Source organism: Alternaria viburni (genome assembly GCF_023758015.1).
Source record: "Alternaria viburni strain BMP 2772 chromosome Unknown scaffold_18, whole genome shotgun sequence".
In the NCBI taxonomy this organism is placed as follows: Eukaryota; Fungi; Ascomycota; class Dothideomycetes; order Pleosporales; family Pleosporaceae; genus Alternaria; species Alternaria viburni.
Genome location: NW_026055787.1, coordinates 211,651 through 230,380, shown reverse-complemented (window position 1 = coordinate 230,380; position 18,730 = coordinate 211,651). Strand labels below are relative to the sequence as shown.

General features: G+C 36.6%; 2 protein-coding genes across 2 annotated transcripts; both read right to left on the bottom strand.

Annotated features, from left to right (window-relative positions):
• Nucleotides 1-980: 980 nt before the first annotated feature.
• J4E79_007935 (uncharacterized protein) lies at nt 981-2,929 on the bottom strand (the record flags this gene model as incomplete). The annotated part of the gene is made up of 3 exons (XM_049356797.1): nt 981-1,260; nt 2,145-2,685; nt 2,749-2,929. 3 exons carry the CDS (start codon nt 2,927-2,929, stop codon nt 981-983), a joined length of 1,002 nt encoding a protein of 333 aa, XP_049208644.1.
• Nucleotides 2,930-3,553: 624 nt separating this feature from the next.
• On the bottom strand, nt 3,554-4,634 carry J4E79_007934 (uncharacterized protein; the record flags this gene model as incomplete). Its single annotated transcript, XM_049356796.1, has 3 exons — nt 3,554-3,899; nt 3,944-4,466; nt 4,517-4,634. The coding sequence occupies 3 exons, from the start codon at nt 4,632-4,634 to the stop codon at nt 3,554-3,556; spliced, it is 987 nt and encodes a 328-aa protein (XP_049208643.1).
• Nucleotides 4,635-18,730: the final 14,096 nt, after the last annotated feature.

Genomic DNA, 18,730 nt, shown 5'->3' with positions numbered 1-18,730 from the left:
TCGTTGCGCCACACCTGGGATACCAAGCTTTTCTTGGCGACACGCTAGACGGCTAGCGCGAGTACCGCCGGCCACACCGCTCGCACGATGACGACGTCCATCTTCGAGTTCACGATGCAATCTCGTGGGGCGCCTGCTCATTCGCCGCCCATCTACTTCAATGGGTCCTGCTGGCGCGTCGCCCTCACGTTCCCAAGTTCGTGCGCGCCACACACGCATCAAACGGCTCCGACCCCAGCACGTGAAGTGCGGAAACCGGGAAATTCCAGACAAGGCCAATCCTGGAAGCGCTCTCCCTTCAGATCTGCCCGCCCTGACCGATCTTGTACAGAACTGGTCGACGTGCCTGCGTGCTAGGGCGTAGATCAGCCGATCCACTAAGCCTGTCAGGCGCTACTTGTGCCTCAACCTACAAAACGCTGTTATTAAAAATTTGAGATACCATCTTGCTCCTGTCCCTGTACTCGGAACGTTCCGATTAATCATGTACAAAGTTGTCAAATGCACGAACCATCGGAGGGTTAGTTCAGAAGTCAACGATGTGTCCGACCACACCATAGCCGCACCGGCTATCCCTACTAGCGTCGTAGTGTCGTCTCAACGTCAAAGAACTTGCCCCTAAAGTTTATGCCTTGCATGGCCGCATTGCTTAAGCTCGGGAAGGTTTGTGTCGTTAGGGTTCTCAGCGTGTACTTGATGCGAACATGCTGTCGTAAAAGTATGTCGGAAGTGTCAAGCAGGCGGGTCATACCTGGGTTACAGCCCAGAAGAAGGCGAGGCGACCGTGGACAGAAGAGGGGAGTACTTTGATTGCTGCAGACGCCGACCGGCCATTATCTACACAATGTAGTAGCTTCTACAAAGCCCTGAAGTTGACTAGGAGCTATCCAGCGATGTAGCAGTCACCCATGGACTCGGGCGCCAAAATTCGTCTCCTTCTCTTCTCGACCACTCGTCGACATGCATACCTCAAACAACCACTATGAATCTTCCATGAGGCTCTCGATTATCTTGTCCACCTCGTCGATAAGCGCACCGATCGCGTTCTTCCCGTTCTCGATCTTCGCTCTAACAACTGTAATCGATTGGTAGTCGATATGGAAGAAGATGCGGAGATACGCCGGACCGCTGGCTGCGGTACCGTTGACTGCGGTGGTGTTCAAGTTGCGACTCATGATATACACATCGGTTGTTCCCGCCTTGGAGAGATCCTTGGACTGTTTGCTGACAATAATGGAGGCGATGTTTTCTGACAGATCTCTTAGCTTTGTTACTTACATGGGTGGAAGAAATAGCCAGTGGCGGGATTGCGCGTGCAACACAATCGACTTCAAGTATTGACAGCAATACCCTAGAGGAAAGATCGCTCCGAAAAGACTCAAAGACAGTTGTACTTACGAGCCAGCAATAAAACGTTCTTGGCTTCATTAGTGGCGTTCAAGAGACTGCTGGTGTTCCGAAAAGGTTGTAGCAGCTCTAGAATTCGGTACTCGAGGGTATGGTCAGAGACTGGGACGTTGAAGGCCTTGACGGAACTTTGCACTGGGCTATTGAAGGCGGCATCCTGGGGCCGCGGAGGCAGGGAGGAATAGTACTGATGAGGATATGGTGGCGTGTAGGAACTATGTGAGCCCGACATCATGTATATCGACATCGTGGAGTAGATATTGTGCGCGGGGTAGTGAGAGTCTGGGTACGGTCAACCCTATATTTATATACCCTCGGAACTCTGCGTTACCGCCAAGGTGAGCTAAGAAGCTCGTGATGGAGTTGGGGCAGTATTTGACCCTTCATTGCTGTCGCAACCTTTGCGACCGATAATTCACTCCAATTTCTCTTCGCCAAGATGACCACAACATTGATGTCATTGATCCCAAATCTGCATTCAGTATCACGATATACGAAACGGCCAAAGAGAGTGGCATTCTCCTGTCTCCGCTACCACCTTTTAGATACTGTACATCTGTCCATCCACCCGGAGAAACTACCTTGGACCATCTCCGCGCAGTAAATAGCTGCCATTCCCCTCGTCATCACTAAGTGGCATCAAGTCAGCTTTTCTGACGACCCTGAACAGAAACCCCGGATGAAAGACCGCCATGATAACCACCACCGCGAACATGAGCGCCGCATCGAAGACATACAAGTACGCCTCTGTCTGATACACCTTACTCTCTGGCCCTTCGATGAACTCCGCCAGCCGGAAAATGCTCCGAACAACGACAAGCACACTGACACTGTACAAAGCCCACATGTAGCGGCGCCACTTGACATGTGTCCGCCTTGACGTGCTGGTAGGTTCGTTGTTTAACCTTCGATGAAACACCACCGCCATTAGGATGAAGAAGGCGAAAGCGACCAATTGCGTACCCAGTCCTGCGATGACGACAGTGGTTCCAGTCTTCACTCCGTCTGGGTCACCGGAAGCTTGCATCGCAGACCCCATGATCTGACATACGAAGGATCCGATGTCGATGATGACGTATATCTTCGTCGTCCAGCGCGGGTTCATCACGGCGTGATGCGTAGCATCGAGAGAGCGGATAAGGCGACCAAGCGTCATGTAGATGGTGGCTGCGAGAAGTGGTGCGGCCGCGAGGATAAGCATGAGTTGAAGGAGATAAGGACTGCCTTGTCGGATATTCTTCGAGGACCAGGCGCGACCGTAGTATCCGGCTGCTTCGCCTGTGGATCACATTATCAGCGGTGTGCTTTTCGGCGATGGGGTCCAGCACCCAGGTAACTGACCTACGCAGCCCAGAACGAATGGAATGAAGAACCAACTTCGTAATGGAATGAGCATGATGAAATGCGTCAGGCCGCCGATCGCGAATAGTATGAGAAACGTGTAGCCGGCGCCTGCTGAGGGCGTGTAAGGGTAAAGATCGAAGTCGGCTTCGCCTCTAGGAACGATGTCGTGTGACGCCATCTGCGGATTCTGGGCCGATAACAGCCAAGTAAATCGTTGGGTAAGCAAGAAACGAAAGATTAAAGACAGAATGTGTACGGAGATGCAGAAGATGAGGGAGCGAACGAAGATACCTTTGCAGACACGACTGCGCGCCGTTACTATATACACATCCTGACTCGGTACGTTTTTCGCATTCAACTCTTTCGTTCTCTTATCTCTCTCAAGCATTACTACAAGAGGCGCAGCGCCGCGCGGCATCTTTTGACACTATGCTTGGTTGTTTCGTGCTGGTCTGTGGGTCGCGTAACGAAAGAGAATACGCGCCGATACGCCTCGCGACACGCGAACACTCTACCACACCCATTCCATCCGCTCCATTCTGGTAATAGTAATTCTGAATGTTAAAGCAACTCAGTTTCTCTTCCCGAGCATGTTCAGACTCAATGGCCAACATGGTTAATGGAATTCGGGCAATATGTCAACATAAGGCTAATCACGAAAACGGAGTTGACCGCGATATCTTCGCGGAATCTGATGCTAGCCTGCGCACGTTCTTAATACCAGGGTTTCTCCGAAATGGTACTATCGTATACACAGAAACAACGTTGATACATTTCCAAAAGCAACGGTGACCGAATGCGCCTAGAAGATGGCGATAACTCCAGGTGGACTTCCAATACCACCCCTGACGTGTAACGGAGCACTTGTCATGAAGAAAGTGTACCGGCCCATCTCCTTGCACCTCTGACTGAGCTTTTCAAGATCCCACATCTCGCCGATAGCGGTACCCCAATGAACGAGAAGCCACTCGTGTAGGCACCATCCGTCGGTAAACTTTGGTGGCCATGCTTCAAAAGCGACGGTATCACCAGCGATTGCCGCGAGGTGACGGTCGTAAAGCCAACGCACTGTCTTCTCGTTGGCTTGAAGACCTATCGCGACACTGTTATCGCGTGTACCGCTCTTGCGCTCCGCTTCGTTCGCATTGCTAGCATCGTCAGTCACGGCTCTCGAAGTGGTAAGACAACGTACTTGTGCCATCTTACATATCCGCTACGAATCATCATGATGTCTCCCTGCTTCAAAGTGGTGCCTTGCCACTTCAGCGTCTCTTCAATCTCCTCGATAGGGATCTCGTGTCTCGACACCGCACTTGGTGCTTTCTTCCCGTTCTTCTCTTCATACCAACTAAGCCAGTCGCAAAGCACACCTCTTCCAACAATGCCACCTCTTTCGCACCACTTGTGCGTTCCGTTCGTGACGCTGTTCGCTGCCTCTTTATGCGAGAGACCGTTGTAATACATGCCGCTTGCTTGATGCGCGAAATGCTTCAAGCTATCCCACTGAGATCCAGCTTGAGTGTTGATGTGAAGTTCGTCATCGTTAGCACAGAACTCGGAGAAGTCCGCAAAATCGATTTGCTTTTGCTCGAGTTCTTTTCTGTTGAACCCTGGAAATTGCACGTTGTGTAGTTCCCAGTCAAGCTGGATGTGCTCGCCGGTAGTGATCTCTTTGGAGGCCGCTTTCACGACATCCGAGGTGAGAAGTTTGATAGCTGTCGCCTGTTAGATATACGATTGCTGTATGGGGTACAATTTGCTTTACTTCCGACTTCATCCTTTTGCCCGTCTTTGTCAAAGAACCCCCATATGCTGCCCTGTGGCATGCCCTCGACCTTCGGAAGGTCGTCAAACGCCGGGAATTTGTACTCTTGTTTCGCCATAGTCACTGTATCAATACTTTTGCTATCGTAGGTTATAAGATGTTACTCTACAAGACCCCAAAGTCACTTTGGAGAAGCTTGATATATGGGGCATTGTACACCGAGGTCAGTCCGGACCCCGCATCCAACGCTGATCCGCACCATGTGGACGCTTTCTTTGCTGTGGCTTCAATGACGTTGCAAATCATCATTTAGTGCGTCGCGTGAGTGTGCTAGTCATGAGCCGAAGCAGGGTGGTTGGTAGCCGGACCCGCTTCCGAAAGGTGGAGATAATGCTGATTATGGCACGCTTAGGTCATCCCTCCGTCCGGCATCCGAATAAAAGTCCACGCGCGACGGCACCATCGCTTTGCTACGAAGACACCTTTCCAGCGACTACCCAAACTCGCTCAACTATCCTCTATATAACCATCTATTTCATCTTTTCGGTCGCTGTGGATAAGCCTGCGCACGCGGCCCAGCATATAGCTCACCTTCTTTGGGGTTTTCCACGGCCTCGTCGGAGAAGGAGCAATGCCCCGCTCCATTTGATTGTACTTCAACAACACCCCACATTAACTTCTTAACGGCAATTTCATCACCTCTTTCCTTGTCAGCGGTTGACAAGTGACAAGCTGCGCTCATGGCTGCACTACAACTGCCAACCAGATTGGTTCCTGGTCGCAAAGGAACGAATCCCACTCCGACGCCGACAATGAGAACGAGACTCGCAACGATGATCACAGATATCATGGCGATGGGAGAATAGCCGCATGTATATCGTACATCTGATGGCACACTATCACCGATCCCATAGAACTAATGTCATCGTCAGCTATCACACTAAGTTCAGAACATGTCCAGGTAAAGAGCCTACCTCTATGGCGGCAAAGAAGATGCTTTGTGATATCATCCAATGTAGCAATCCACTGATTGCCATAAGTGGTATTGCAAACCGATAAGGTAGCGACAAGAAGTAGGTTGATCTTTGCAACCCTCTCGGGGCGCTCGAAACCCTTAAACCCTTTCGAACGTATGAATACGATGACCATTCTTTTCCTAGCAGCATACACGTCAACAGACTGTTGCATGAGAAATAGATGATCGAAAGCACAACCTGTGGCACGTTGGCTATGAGAGTGTTGCCTATTATGGAGTCGACATTGTGTTCACGTGGATACTCGATTAGTGTCCGAGCGTCGATGGCACCAAAACCCAACGCAGCGAGATTGCTAAGGGAGTGACTTTTACCAGACCGGAGATAACGTAATCCGTAGGAAAGAAATCCTCCTATGGTTGCTATCGAGATCAGAAGCCTGGGGGATGTTAGCGAATCTTTGTGATGCCAGAATGACGCGTGCGCACTTACACAGTGAAAGTGCTAATACGACGGGTTAGGCTTGTAGCATCCTTCCATCTATACGTACGACGTGTCCATCTTTTCGGTCCAGCAATGAAATTGTCTCTCGCACTTTCGATGTTCTTGGAAGAAGCGAGGCACATATTCCGAGTCCATGGGTCCGGCTGTTTCAGGAAAGAGACCACAGCGTCACCCATTGTCATGAGTGGCTGCTCCCGGATGCGAAGAGCAGCATGGAAAATCAATATGGCCTTGATGAAATTCAGCGCTGTCACCAAGGATGCGATAGGAATGCTCCACAGAACTCGACACTCTGACTCCTTCCTTTCTCGCAAACAGTACTGTATGGGGCCTCTCATGTAGTGAAATCCAAACGCACTCGGGCTATGTTCGGTCATGCTTGATATGGTCCAGTTCTGTGCTGAATTCCTGATCTCATCTACTACCGCGTCGCAGGACTTTGGGTTTCGTGAACTCGGGTCCGCATCCGGATGGTTCGAACAAATCCACTGGAAAGTATCCTGTGGGACATACTCCCAACCACTCGTGAGCGAGTATGTCCAGAAAACCGCCGAGTTTTCGTTATTTAGGTAGTCATCGTCTGTCCTATAATTATCGATTTGGTTTCCCCACACAATGTCATCAGACTTGGCTACAACAAGTAGATCGCCTCTATGCGTTTGCAAGGTTGTTGCATACGCATCGATACAATCAATGTTGTCAAGCCTTTGGAAGCGGTCTTCTTGGATCTTTTGGTGTATCTCCCGGGTGAAAGCAAAGTCGGCACCTTTGATGGGATTCGTACATCCTAGGCATTCTGGGCTGTCGACGAAGTTTTGTCTAACGCCGTAAACTTCGTAGCTGTACGCTGCAAGAGACAGATACACGACCGAGTTATAACTGCTTATATTAGTCTAAAATAGGGTTTTGCATCCATCTATTACTTACAAGAGATGTAGAGGTAGTGATGAGAGCGCTAGAGCTGACCAAAGAAGTACGCGCTTCTTGCTAATGCGACGTAGATTTCGAACGCTTAGGACACCTATGTCCATCCACTGTCCTCGAGAATGGGCGACGTCGATCTCCGTTCTGGTTGGAGCGGATAGACACTGCATAACGTAATTCGATGAAGACAACAGTATTGTACTCAACAAGTTGATGATGACATGAAGTACTGCGTTGATCTTGCGCGCACGATCACAGTCCCCTCTGAATAGTTCACCGCTATCAGTATTGGTGGCCCATGCTATAGTGGCGATCAGGTTTGTGAGAAAGACTATGGAGGCTGCGATCGCGCAGTTGAGGGCGCCGAATCTCCAACCTTTGGTGAATGTAATTCTGGACTTGTTCAAAGGTTCGGAGTGCGGCATCTGCATGTGGGTAAGGTGTTGTAGTTCCGATGCTGTGATATCGTCATCTACCGGATGGCGTTTGCGATGCTTGTACTTTGTAGAGAAGAAGCCGAACATGATGATGAACTCCACGGATTGTATGAGCGTTCTGAAAGATCTCATAGCAGCCATCTATACATATATTTGTACTGGTGTTTGTCCGCCCTGCCAAGACCCACGCCTCGTAAGCAAAATGGGGGCGGCGGAGGATTGTTCATCATTGGTGCTCCCTGGTACCGGTTAGTGTGGTCTCACTCAGCTCATCAGTCCACGTGAAGCCGCCCGGTTTATCGTTACTAGACCTTCTAGTGGTGCCGTCCGCCTAGATCCTGCCACGGCTTTACCGGCTTTAAAAGTTACGCCTAGTCGCAACACAGGTTACGTGTTAGAAGGCGGCTTTAACTTAGTTGCACCCTATCTAAGAGAAAAGCTAAACACCCTAGAGCCTACATTAGGATAAAAACTTGCGAAGTTAGTAGCCTAACAGCAACGTAGGCTCCTAAGTGTTTAGTTTTTCTCTTGTATAAAGTAGATGCGCTTTTAAAATTAACTAGTTACCTAGTTACACGCTTACTCTAGGTTTAAAGGTTCTTGCGATATATCTTCTATTAAGGCGCAGAGCCTCTAAGCGCTTAGAAAGCTAGGCTAGAAGCTTATCTTATTTAATACAAGATAAATATTAGCTAATATACGCAATCTGTTGCGCAGAGAAATATCTTTACTAGGTTACCTAGGTAGTGTTATTAGTTAAATAGCATAACCTATTATATTAATAGTTTACAACAATCTTAAAGCGCGTTACTACTAAGCAGGCGCAACAGGTTGTATAGATAGCACTAGCTTATAAGGCTCTGTTAGTGTTATTTATAGTTTAAGAATTTCTTAAGTAAGAAAACAGTTTAGATTAAAGCAAGAGAGATAGTAACTCTTAATAAGACCTTATAGTTATTAAACGTAGATACTATTAGTGTAACTACTAGCATAGTACGAAGGTAGAAAGAGAGTAGACTATTTTATATTAGCTCTAATACTCTAACACGTTCGCTTACTAGCCTAATATAGACACCTAGAGTAAAGAGTAAACGTAATAGCTTTTAGCTAGAAACATTATTAAATATATTAAACTTATAAGATATAGAATATATAGTAGGTTTTTAAGATGCGCTGCGCTTTCTAGATAGTTAGTCTAACACGTTATTAATCTCTAGCTACACTTTCTACATTTCTAGGTAGGCGTAAGCTAAGCTAGCCTATTATATAACTACTAAGAATAGTATATACTAGGTATATAGTAGGCCTATTCTATCTTAGTTAGCTTATTAAACTTATATATTAATTTACACTCTATATATACTATAAAATAGTAGCTATCTTAAATTACTAAGTTTCTCTACCTTTAGTCTAGTACTATAATCTATTCTAAGCGCGTTGTCTCTGCTTTTCTTATAGTTTAACTATATTACTAGAGTAGTATAATACTACTTATATTACGCCTACACTTTTAAACTAAGGTTAAGATTATACTATAAACTATAAGAAATCTAGTAACCTCTACTATTTTTCTTCTACTATATATATAACTATAACGCTACTATAAGTTTTAGCTTTATTCTTTAATAATATTAGTATATTTTATATAACGTAACTATAGAGTAGTTATAGCCTTACTAGCTTTCTTCTTTTTTATAATATTATAAGTGTTTAATCTCTCTTATAATAAGCTAGAGTATATATACTATAATTTTCTTCTCTATAAAATTACTTATTAGGCTTCTTACTACTTTAGGTAGATTAAGGTAGCTACTATAAATACACTTACCTATAACTTCTACGCTTCTCTCTTAATATACTATTTTCTAACTACTTTTTCTATTTTATTACTACGCCTACTAACTAGGCTAGATATTAATTTACTCTTTCTATATTAGTCTTAAACGCCTACTAGGCTTTATAGAACTACTTTTTATTTAGAGATACTCTACTAAATATCTCTTTCTTACGCTATAATCTAGTAAGAGTATAGCGTAAATATAATATATAGGTACTTTACTTACTACTACTAAGTATAAAGATAACCTTGTTATTAACTCTTAGAGAAGACTTCTATACTTTACACCTTCTTATCTCTAACTCTAAATTTATAACTCTACTTCTTAACTCTACTAGTAAGTTTTTTTTTAGTTTAAACTAGCTAAGTATATTAAACTATAAAAAGTCTATTATAGAGTAGCTACTATTAGGCTACTACTACTTAAGTAAACTACACTTATAAATTCTTTACTTTCTACTTTACTTTAGCTACCTTTTATAACTTATTACTTTATATTCTCTAACTCTCTAGCTATTATAATAATAAACGTTATTTACGCGTATAATATTATTACCTACTACTATAGTACCTCTTAATACGCTGCTCTTATACCTAACGCTAATTTTTAAGTTATCTAAGTAATTATTAAGTTATATAAGACGCCTACTACCTTTAAGAACTATCTTCTTCTAGGTATATTACTACCTTAATAAAGAACTCTATTAATTCTCTCTCTAAGATAATCTTTCTTTAAAAATAACTCTAAATAAGAGTATTCTTAAGACTAGGTAGCTAGTATTAAAGAACTTGCTATAGTATAACGCAAGGTTACAAAGAAAGTTAATATCTTTAGATAGAATACTACTAAATTCTACTCTTTATCTACCTTAAGAGCTTAGAAACTATATTAATATTAACTTACTATTATATAACTAGCTTCTATTATACTTATCTTACTATCTATAGTAGCGCTTTATATCTCTCTACCTCTAGCGCTACTTCTATTATAACCTACACTCTTCTATTCTATATTAGTTTCTCTACTACTAGACTTACTAGCTTCTTAAGAGTCTTGCTATAGCTTCTTATATTTCTACGCGTTTATTACTAATTCTTTTACTAATACTCTCTCTTTCTTAACTCTTTATAAGTCTATCTAGAATAATACTAACTTAGAGTCTCTTTATAGCGTTACACTCTTACTAAGATACTTTTATATTTTATTACTCTCTATAGCTAATACTATTATACACTAACTAATACGCTCTCTATCTTAGAATATATTAGAATTTATTAAACTACTTTCTAGAAACTAGAGAAGATAGCGTAACTTAAAAGCTTAGTAAGAGAAATCTTTTTAATAGACTTTAGAGATTATAAACTAATCTAGTAGAATAGTTAAATCTAATAAGTAATAGAACTCTCTAGCACCTCTATAGTAGGTATAATAACTACTACCTTCTACTATATATAAACTATTTCTACGTAAGCTTATATAGAAGAACTTTGTCTTATATACTACTATCTCTATATAGCTTACTAGAAATACTCTTTCTTCTCTACTCTTTTCTAATCTCTACGCCTTTAACCTACTAGGTACTCTACTAAATCTTATATTACGTCTATATAACTATCTAAATAAGCCTTAAGGCTACTACTAGAACTTATAGCTCTAATAGGCTAGCTAACTAATACTACTATATAGTTTTAATAATTTATCTTATAGCTACTTATAACTACTACTACTCTACTTATCTTAGAATACTTAGTTATATTAGATTTTGCCTTCTTAGCTATTCTAGATTTCTAGCACTTATAGTTATTAGCCTCTTAACTAGCACCTATATACTTAATCTATAGATTCTCTTCTAGCGTAAAATAGTCTATCTCTATATATCTCTAAGGCTCTTATATAAGGCCTGCTTAACCTAGTAGAGATATTATAAGAATATTATACGTATATACTAACTTAGTAGCCTTTACGCACTAGACATCTATCTACTAGAGATTATTATAATAAGTATATATTAGATAGCGCTATACCTACTCTACTTTAGCATTTCTAATAAAAGTTTCTACCTACTTAATACGTAGTATATAGGCAGTATAAGCGCATTTAGAATAATAGCTTTTACTAGCTAGGCTTTAATAACTACTTATCTTCTTATTATAATATCTAAACTATAGTAGCTAGGCTATAGTAGTACGCTCTTTATACGCTAGCTTTATTCTAGTATAATATTAATTACTAGAGCTTTATACCTAAGTAAGCTAAGATCTTAGATAATAACGCTATAATTAAGGCTATAGAAAGCTCTCTTAAGTTTACTCTAGAGTAAGTTAGTTACTTCTAGCTAGATATACCTAAGAACTAGTACCTAGACAACGTAGTTAACCTCTCTAGTAAGACCTACTTTTATAATATCTATAACTTTATTAACTCTATAAAAGTCTATATTATAGTAAATATAATAGTAGAGTATATAGTCTAGAACTACTTACACTAGTGCTTTAAGAGAACTACTCTATTATAGTATTAATTAAACCTTAACGTTAAGCGCTATATATTTATTATTACTAGTAAGAGACTTAATCGCTAGAAAGAAAAGCTATAACCTTTTTAGGTTTAGCTAGCACTTACTATATAAAGCTTATAGAAGAAGCGTTTTACTTTAAAAAACTTACTTTTAGGCTATTCTCTAGCTAAGTAGTTTCTCTAAGTTAAGCGTTTTTATTAAAACGCTAGATATAGCTATAATAATAATAACCTCTATATTACTTATATATAGAACCTTCTTAATACTTATATTTAGGTCTATCTTTATAATAATATTTCTATAATATTATTAGATAACTTTCTCTTTATACTTAAGGCACGTAAATATATTCTTAAGAAAGTTTTTTAATCTAATATAAATAATAGTAAGTAGACTCTTTCTTATCTAAATAATAGCTAAAGCTATAGAGGTTTAAATAATCTAGCGCAAGGTAACACTAGCAGAGCCTCTTATTAGCAACTCTAAGTTTCTACTTCTCTAGATAATAGTTATTATAATAATAGTAATTAGCGCGCCTATAGTAGTAACTCTAATACTTATATATAGTAAAATAGAAGTAAGCCTCTATAGTAGAATAGAAATAGTAACTAGAGCTAGTTAAGTAGGTCTATATTATACTCTTACTAAGCCTAAGATAGTAGTAGCTATAATAATACCTAGTAGAGTAATAGCTAGCGCTAGAATAGTTTCTACTCTAGTAGTAGGTCTTAATTATATAATAAAGTCTAGAGCACGTACTTTAACTATAACTTTAGCTCTAATAAGCCTAGTATTACTATATAATTCTTACTCTCGCGCTATAATACCTTAGCTTATTCTCTAGCCTTATTTCTAGAAGAACTACTATTACTATATAATAATTAAGCTACTATAATATTATAGTATTAAAAAGAAAGCTCTTTTAACAAACTCTCTACACTACTAAACTAATTACCTAACTCTAGCTACCTCTCTAGTAATAAAGATTACTTCTTAGATAATTCTAAAGATTACTATCTCTTAGCTTAGGCGTAAGGTAATAAATATATATATTCTAACTATAAGAATAATAATAATAGGCATTTATACTTTGCTAGTTATATTATAGTTCTATATAATAAAAATACTACTTAGCTAGCCTAGTTATTCTCTTACTATAACTACACTTAGGTTTTTGTTTTAAATAATAAGCTATATTAGTACATCTATAAAGAACACTAAGGTAGCTAGGCCTAAGTTAATATTACTTATATCTATACTATTATAATAATAGTACTTAGTGTCTCTTAGAGTTTCTAGCTACTAATTAATAACCTAGTAACTCTAGAGCGCTCTAAGCTCTAGCGTTTACGTATAGTAAAGTCTACTACTCTAGCACTAGTTAATAGTGTAGCTATAGTGTAGAATTAGTATAAAATAAAGCTTATTATCTATAGTAGTAGAGATAGACCTAATCTTACTATTATTCTAGATACTAGCGTAGTAATTAGCTTTACTAATAAGGTTTTTATTAAATAGTACTTTCTAGGCGCTTTATACAAACAACTTAAGAAACCTATCTAATACGCTAGCGTAGAACTAAAAAGCATACATACTACTAAGATAGCTTATCTTATACTTTACGTACCTTTAGTTCTTAAGTCTAGTAAACACGTATATACACTATAGCGCGTCTAAGTTTATATTATTAAATAACTTAGCCTAAATATACTTCTTAGTATAAATACCTTAGTACTACAAAACATTATTTTAAATATTAAAGAATATACTATAATATAGCTACTCTACAAAGACGTAACTACTAAACTTATTATTAGAGCTAAGAATAATAATACTAGAAAGAAGTAAAAAGTTACTATTAATAGCGCTGTAAAAATCTCTCTCTACTTAGCTATTAAGGTTAAAGTATACGCTTTACACCTACTTTTAGATATATATAATTATATATTTAAGCCTCTTAATATAGCTATATAGCATTTTTACGTATATAGCACGCTTCTAAAGAGCGCTAATCTTAATATTATTCTCTATAATAATACTAGTAACGTTATTTAGCTTTTACGCTAAACTCTAGTTAGGTATACTAAACTACTTAGCGTAGATACTATTTATGTAATTAACTTATATAATTACGCTCTTACTACTTTACTAGACTTATAGTCTACTCTACCTAGTAAGTCTAAGACTAATCTTAGCATTACTATTTATAGAACTCTAGTAACTAAGAAAGTTCTTTATTAAGTAGCTATAGTACACTCTAAGGTATAGACTAATTATAGATTAATTACAAACATACTACTAGAGTTTATAATACCTATTAACCTTTAAAATAGATAGTAGAACGTAAAGATCTTCTTTAAGGTGTATAATAGTAGACTATAGAACTAGAAAGTTATTAATAAGGTTTTTAATAAGCTTATATATAACTAGAAGATAGAGCTAGCTTACCTTCTTACTTTCTTTTCTATACTAGTTTTTATTATTTAGAAGAAGGTGTATACACAGAACACTAATAGTATAGTAGCTACTATAGATTAGAAGAGCTAGCTAGTTCTTAATATAAGAGAAATTAACTTCTAGTTAATTAAAGACGTCTACTCTCTAACTATATAAGTAGATATTTATATATATTTCTAAGAAGCTAACTATATTACTATTATAGATAGGCTCTTATACTTCTATTAGTTTACTATCTAGCCTAAAGACTATAGTAAGTTTACTATTAATACTTATTATAAAGTAGAAGTGCTTAATATTTATATAATAGAGTTTAAGAATAGTGTATTCTATGTATAGCGCTATAGAAACCTATTTCTACGTAATATAGTTAACTTTACAAAAGCGTATATTAATAATTTTATTATCTTTTTAAAAACACTTAATAAACATATTTACTACTTTAATTATTTCTTTTACTAGATTTATAAAATAAACATTTTACTTACTTCTAATAAGATCTTTATTAGGTATTTTATAGTTAAGCTTCTAGGCTACTAAGTAGACGCTTTTAGCGTTATCTCTACTAATAAGTAAATTTAAGCACTCTATAATATTAAGTTTCTTTAGTATATAAAAGATATAGAGGTCTACTATAGTACTATTAACTTTCTTAATAAATAGACACTATACTTTATATAAATTTCTAAGCTACTTACGTTACTTAAGACTAAGCTTCTATAGTTTACACTAAAAAAGAAAAGTAGAGTAAAAACTATAGTAATAACAAAGGTACTAATTCTAGTAACTAGACTAATTTGTAAAGTATTTAATAACATTTAGTCTCTATAGAGTAATATAATTTAACTATTATACTAAGACTATAGCTATAAGCTATATATTAATATTAACTTTTCTAAATAGTATAGTATAGTAGCTATAGCGTATTACGTAAAGAACAACTCTAATCTAAACATAGTTAACTCTAACGTACCTACTAGCTATAAGAATAATAATTTCTCTCTAACAGCCTAGCTAAAACACTTAGCTAACTTTAAGATAGCTAGTATTAAGCCTCTTCTATTTCTATTAAAGTGCTTATCTAGCGCTAAGCGTTATTACTTTCTAACTAAGCTAGAGATAGTAGAATTATATTAGATAGTAAAGAAGCTACGCTATATAATTAAAGCCGCTCTTAAGATATTTATCTTTATAGATTATATAGCTATTACTACTATTACCTATTAGAGAAAGTTAACTATAATAGAGTTACTTAAGAGTCTTAATCTTTATTTAGCTAAGGCCTCTATATACTTATAATAGTTTAACCTTAATATACGCTACTACTCTAGTAGGCTATATATTATACTAGATATATTATTAAAGCTATACTCTATAGCTATACTAGAGTCTAACCTTAAAACTAATATGCTTAATAACGTTGTATATGTATTTTACGCACTTATTATTAAGATAGAAGATAGCTTTAAGATATAACTTAAATAGGCTTATAAGAATAATACTTTATAGATATATATTCTTATAGTTATCTCTAGTAAACGCTATAATAATAAAGACTCTAAACGCTTAATACGTAGCCTTTATTTTCTACTTAAAAGTAACCTAGTTTATTACTAGAATATAAAAGATAGCTTTAAGTAGCTTTATATTCTAAAGAGCCTTATAAATAAGATCTTTAAGTACACCTATAATAGTTTCTATTATTAAGATTTTAACTACACTTATAACTATATTAAGTCTTCTTTCTTTATCTAGAAATTAATAAAATACCTTAAGATCTATATTAAGTACTATCTATAGTGTAAAGTTAACTAGACGCTATAATATAAGAGATATAGATTATTAGAGTCTATTAATTAATAAGTCTAGCTCTTTAAGGCTATCTGCATTAATATTATAACCTACTTACTAGAGATAACTAATAGTTTTAACGCTATCTTAACTAAGACCTACTAAGTGTCTAAGGCTATTAATATTGTCTCTAGTAAGAACTATTAGTCTAAGAAAGAATAGTCTATTATACTTACTAGAATAAACTACCTCTCTAGTTAGAGAAACTAGAGAGTAATTATTAGTAACTAAGCTCTAACGTTTATTAAAGGCATGTTTAGTAAGTAACACTACGCTTTTAGCACTAAGTTTTATACTACTACTATATAGTATTCTTAGATAGACAGCTAATCTAAGCGTATAAACTAAACTATTAGTATTACTCTTAGGTTTTTTATTACTATAAATTAAGACTCTAACTAGACAGAGGTACTACTATATATTTAGTTTACACTAAATATAAGTTAAAACTACTCTCTTAGCTATTTACTTTATAAATATATTATAGATTTTAACCTTTACTAGAGCTTTAATCTTATATACGCTAAACGCACGCTCTCTTAGAAAGACTATCTTAGCCTATATCTTAACTACTAGAAAGAGGCTAAGAAGGCTCTTACTTTTGCTAAAGTTACTTAGAAAAACTATTATAACTTGCGCTATTAGTCTTTAGAGCTCTAACTTAGTAACTACGTTACGCTTATCTTAGGTAAGAGCTATAAGCTTTAAGAAAATCTCTCTAGAAAGATTAGTTAGCAGCGCTATAGCCTACTAAAGGTACTTAGAAAAGTAGGTAAAAATACCTACTATATTAAGTAACTACTAAGCCTCTATATCTATAACGTTGTAAACGCTGCCTAGCTTAAACTATATTATACTATAGAATAAAATTCTTTCTATTACTCTTTTCTAGCGCTTTCTCTTATAGTAACTAATAAGTCTAGTAAGTAGAAGCTAAAGCTAATTAAATATATACTTAAGCGTTAAGTAAATAATACTACTACTAAGCTTAAGTACTTTGTTAAATAAGAGAATAGAAGCGCTGCTTATAACTAATAGCTATCTACTATATAGCTTAGTACTACCTATAAGATATAAGATAATTTTAATCTCTAATTTTCTCTTACTAAGTAGAACTAGCGTAAGCTTTATTATATATAGAACTATAAGTTCTAATAGACTATATAAGATTATAAGCTTATAGAATAACTACTAGATTTAGAGCCTTAGGCGCAAGATAACTTACTACTAGTAGAACTAGAATTCTAGCTCTAAGAAACTATAACACTAGTTCTACTAGAAAATATTACAGCTGTTAATAAGAACGCTCTACTAGTAGAGCTAGCACTCTAGCTCTAAGAAATAATAATACTAGTTCTACTAGAAAGCACTATAGCTACTAATAAGAGCGTTAACAATAATTATTTAGTTTATACACTATCTTCTCTATAGTAAGTAAAGAACCTATAACTCTATAATAGGCTTAATCTCTAAGGTATTAATACTACCTATAACTCTAGTAGTTATAACTCTTTATCTTCTTATAAGCCTCTCTATAAGTCTATTTAGTCTAGTAACTACTATAAGAAAGTTATTACTACACGCGTTAATAATAAGGTACTTTTTAAGACTAACTTAGTAGCTCTCTTTATTAGTAGATAGTAGGCTATACTTAGACTACGCCTTTTATAATACTACTACAGCATTATACTTATTACTATAGATAGTAGGTTTTTATCTTTTTTAACTTTAGCGTTTTTGCTTCTTTTTACCTATAGGCGTTTTTCTACTTTTTAGCGTTTCTTATAGTATTTGCTTTTCTATAGCTTACTTTTTAAAAGGCTTTTCTAGCTTCTCTATTTATAGGCCTAATAACTATTATCTACTTATATAAACTTAGTCTAATAGAGTAGTAGCTACTCTTTATTTTAATTAATTATACTCTACTAGAACTTTAAGCTACTATAGCTTTTCTATAATATTATCTACTATTACTATTACCTAGTAATCTATATACACTATAGCCTTATATACACTATTTCTAGTAGTAAATAATACTTTTATCTCTACTTACTCTATATCTTAGTAATACTATATATTATAATATTTCTTTTAATATTAGTTTAACTCTAGTACACAAGGTAAAAGAAGCTTACTTTTTTCTTACCTATAACGTTAAGCCTATACTATATCTATATATAAGGTAAGCTTTCTACTTATAACTTTTGTCTCTTCTATACTAACTACTACCTCTTAAACTTATTTCTACTACTATATTTCTAGACTACGCTACTCTTCTAGAAGCTACTCTTTTGTGTACACTCTTTACACTACTATAAGTAGACTACTATACACTACTTACCTAATTAGTTATAGCTAGAGGCCTCTACTAGAGAAGAGCGCTCTAATACTTAGCTTAAGAATAGACTATCTTTACCTATACTCTCTATAAAGATACTTAGCTACAGCCTACTTATAGAATAGGTATTACCTTTCTATACTTATAGCTATTACGTAGTTTTTTTAGCTACTCTAGCTAAAGCCTTACTATAGCTCTTAGTAACTCTAGATAGTTTTTCTAACGTTAGTTTATATTCTAAGAGCCTAGTAACTATTACTCTTTCTATATAAAATATTATATAAGTTTATAGCTTAATAAGTACTATAACTACTTTTACTTAACGCGCTTTACTAACAAACTACCTACCTACTAATAATAACGTAAGTAGCTA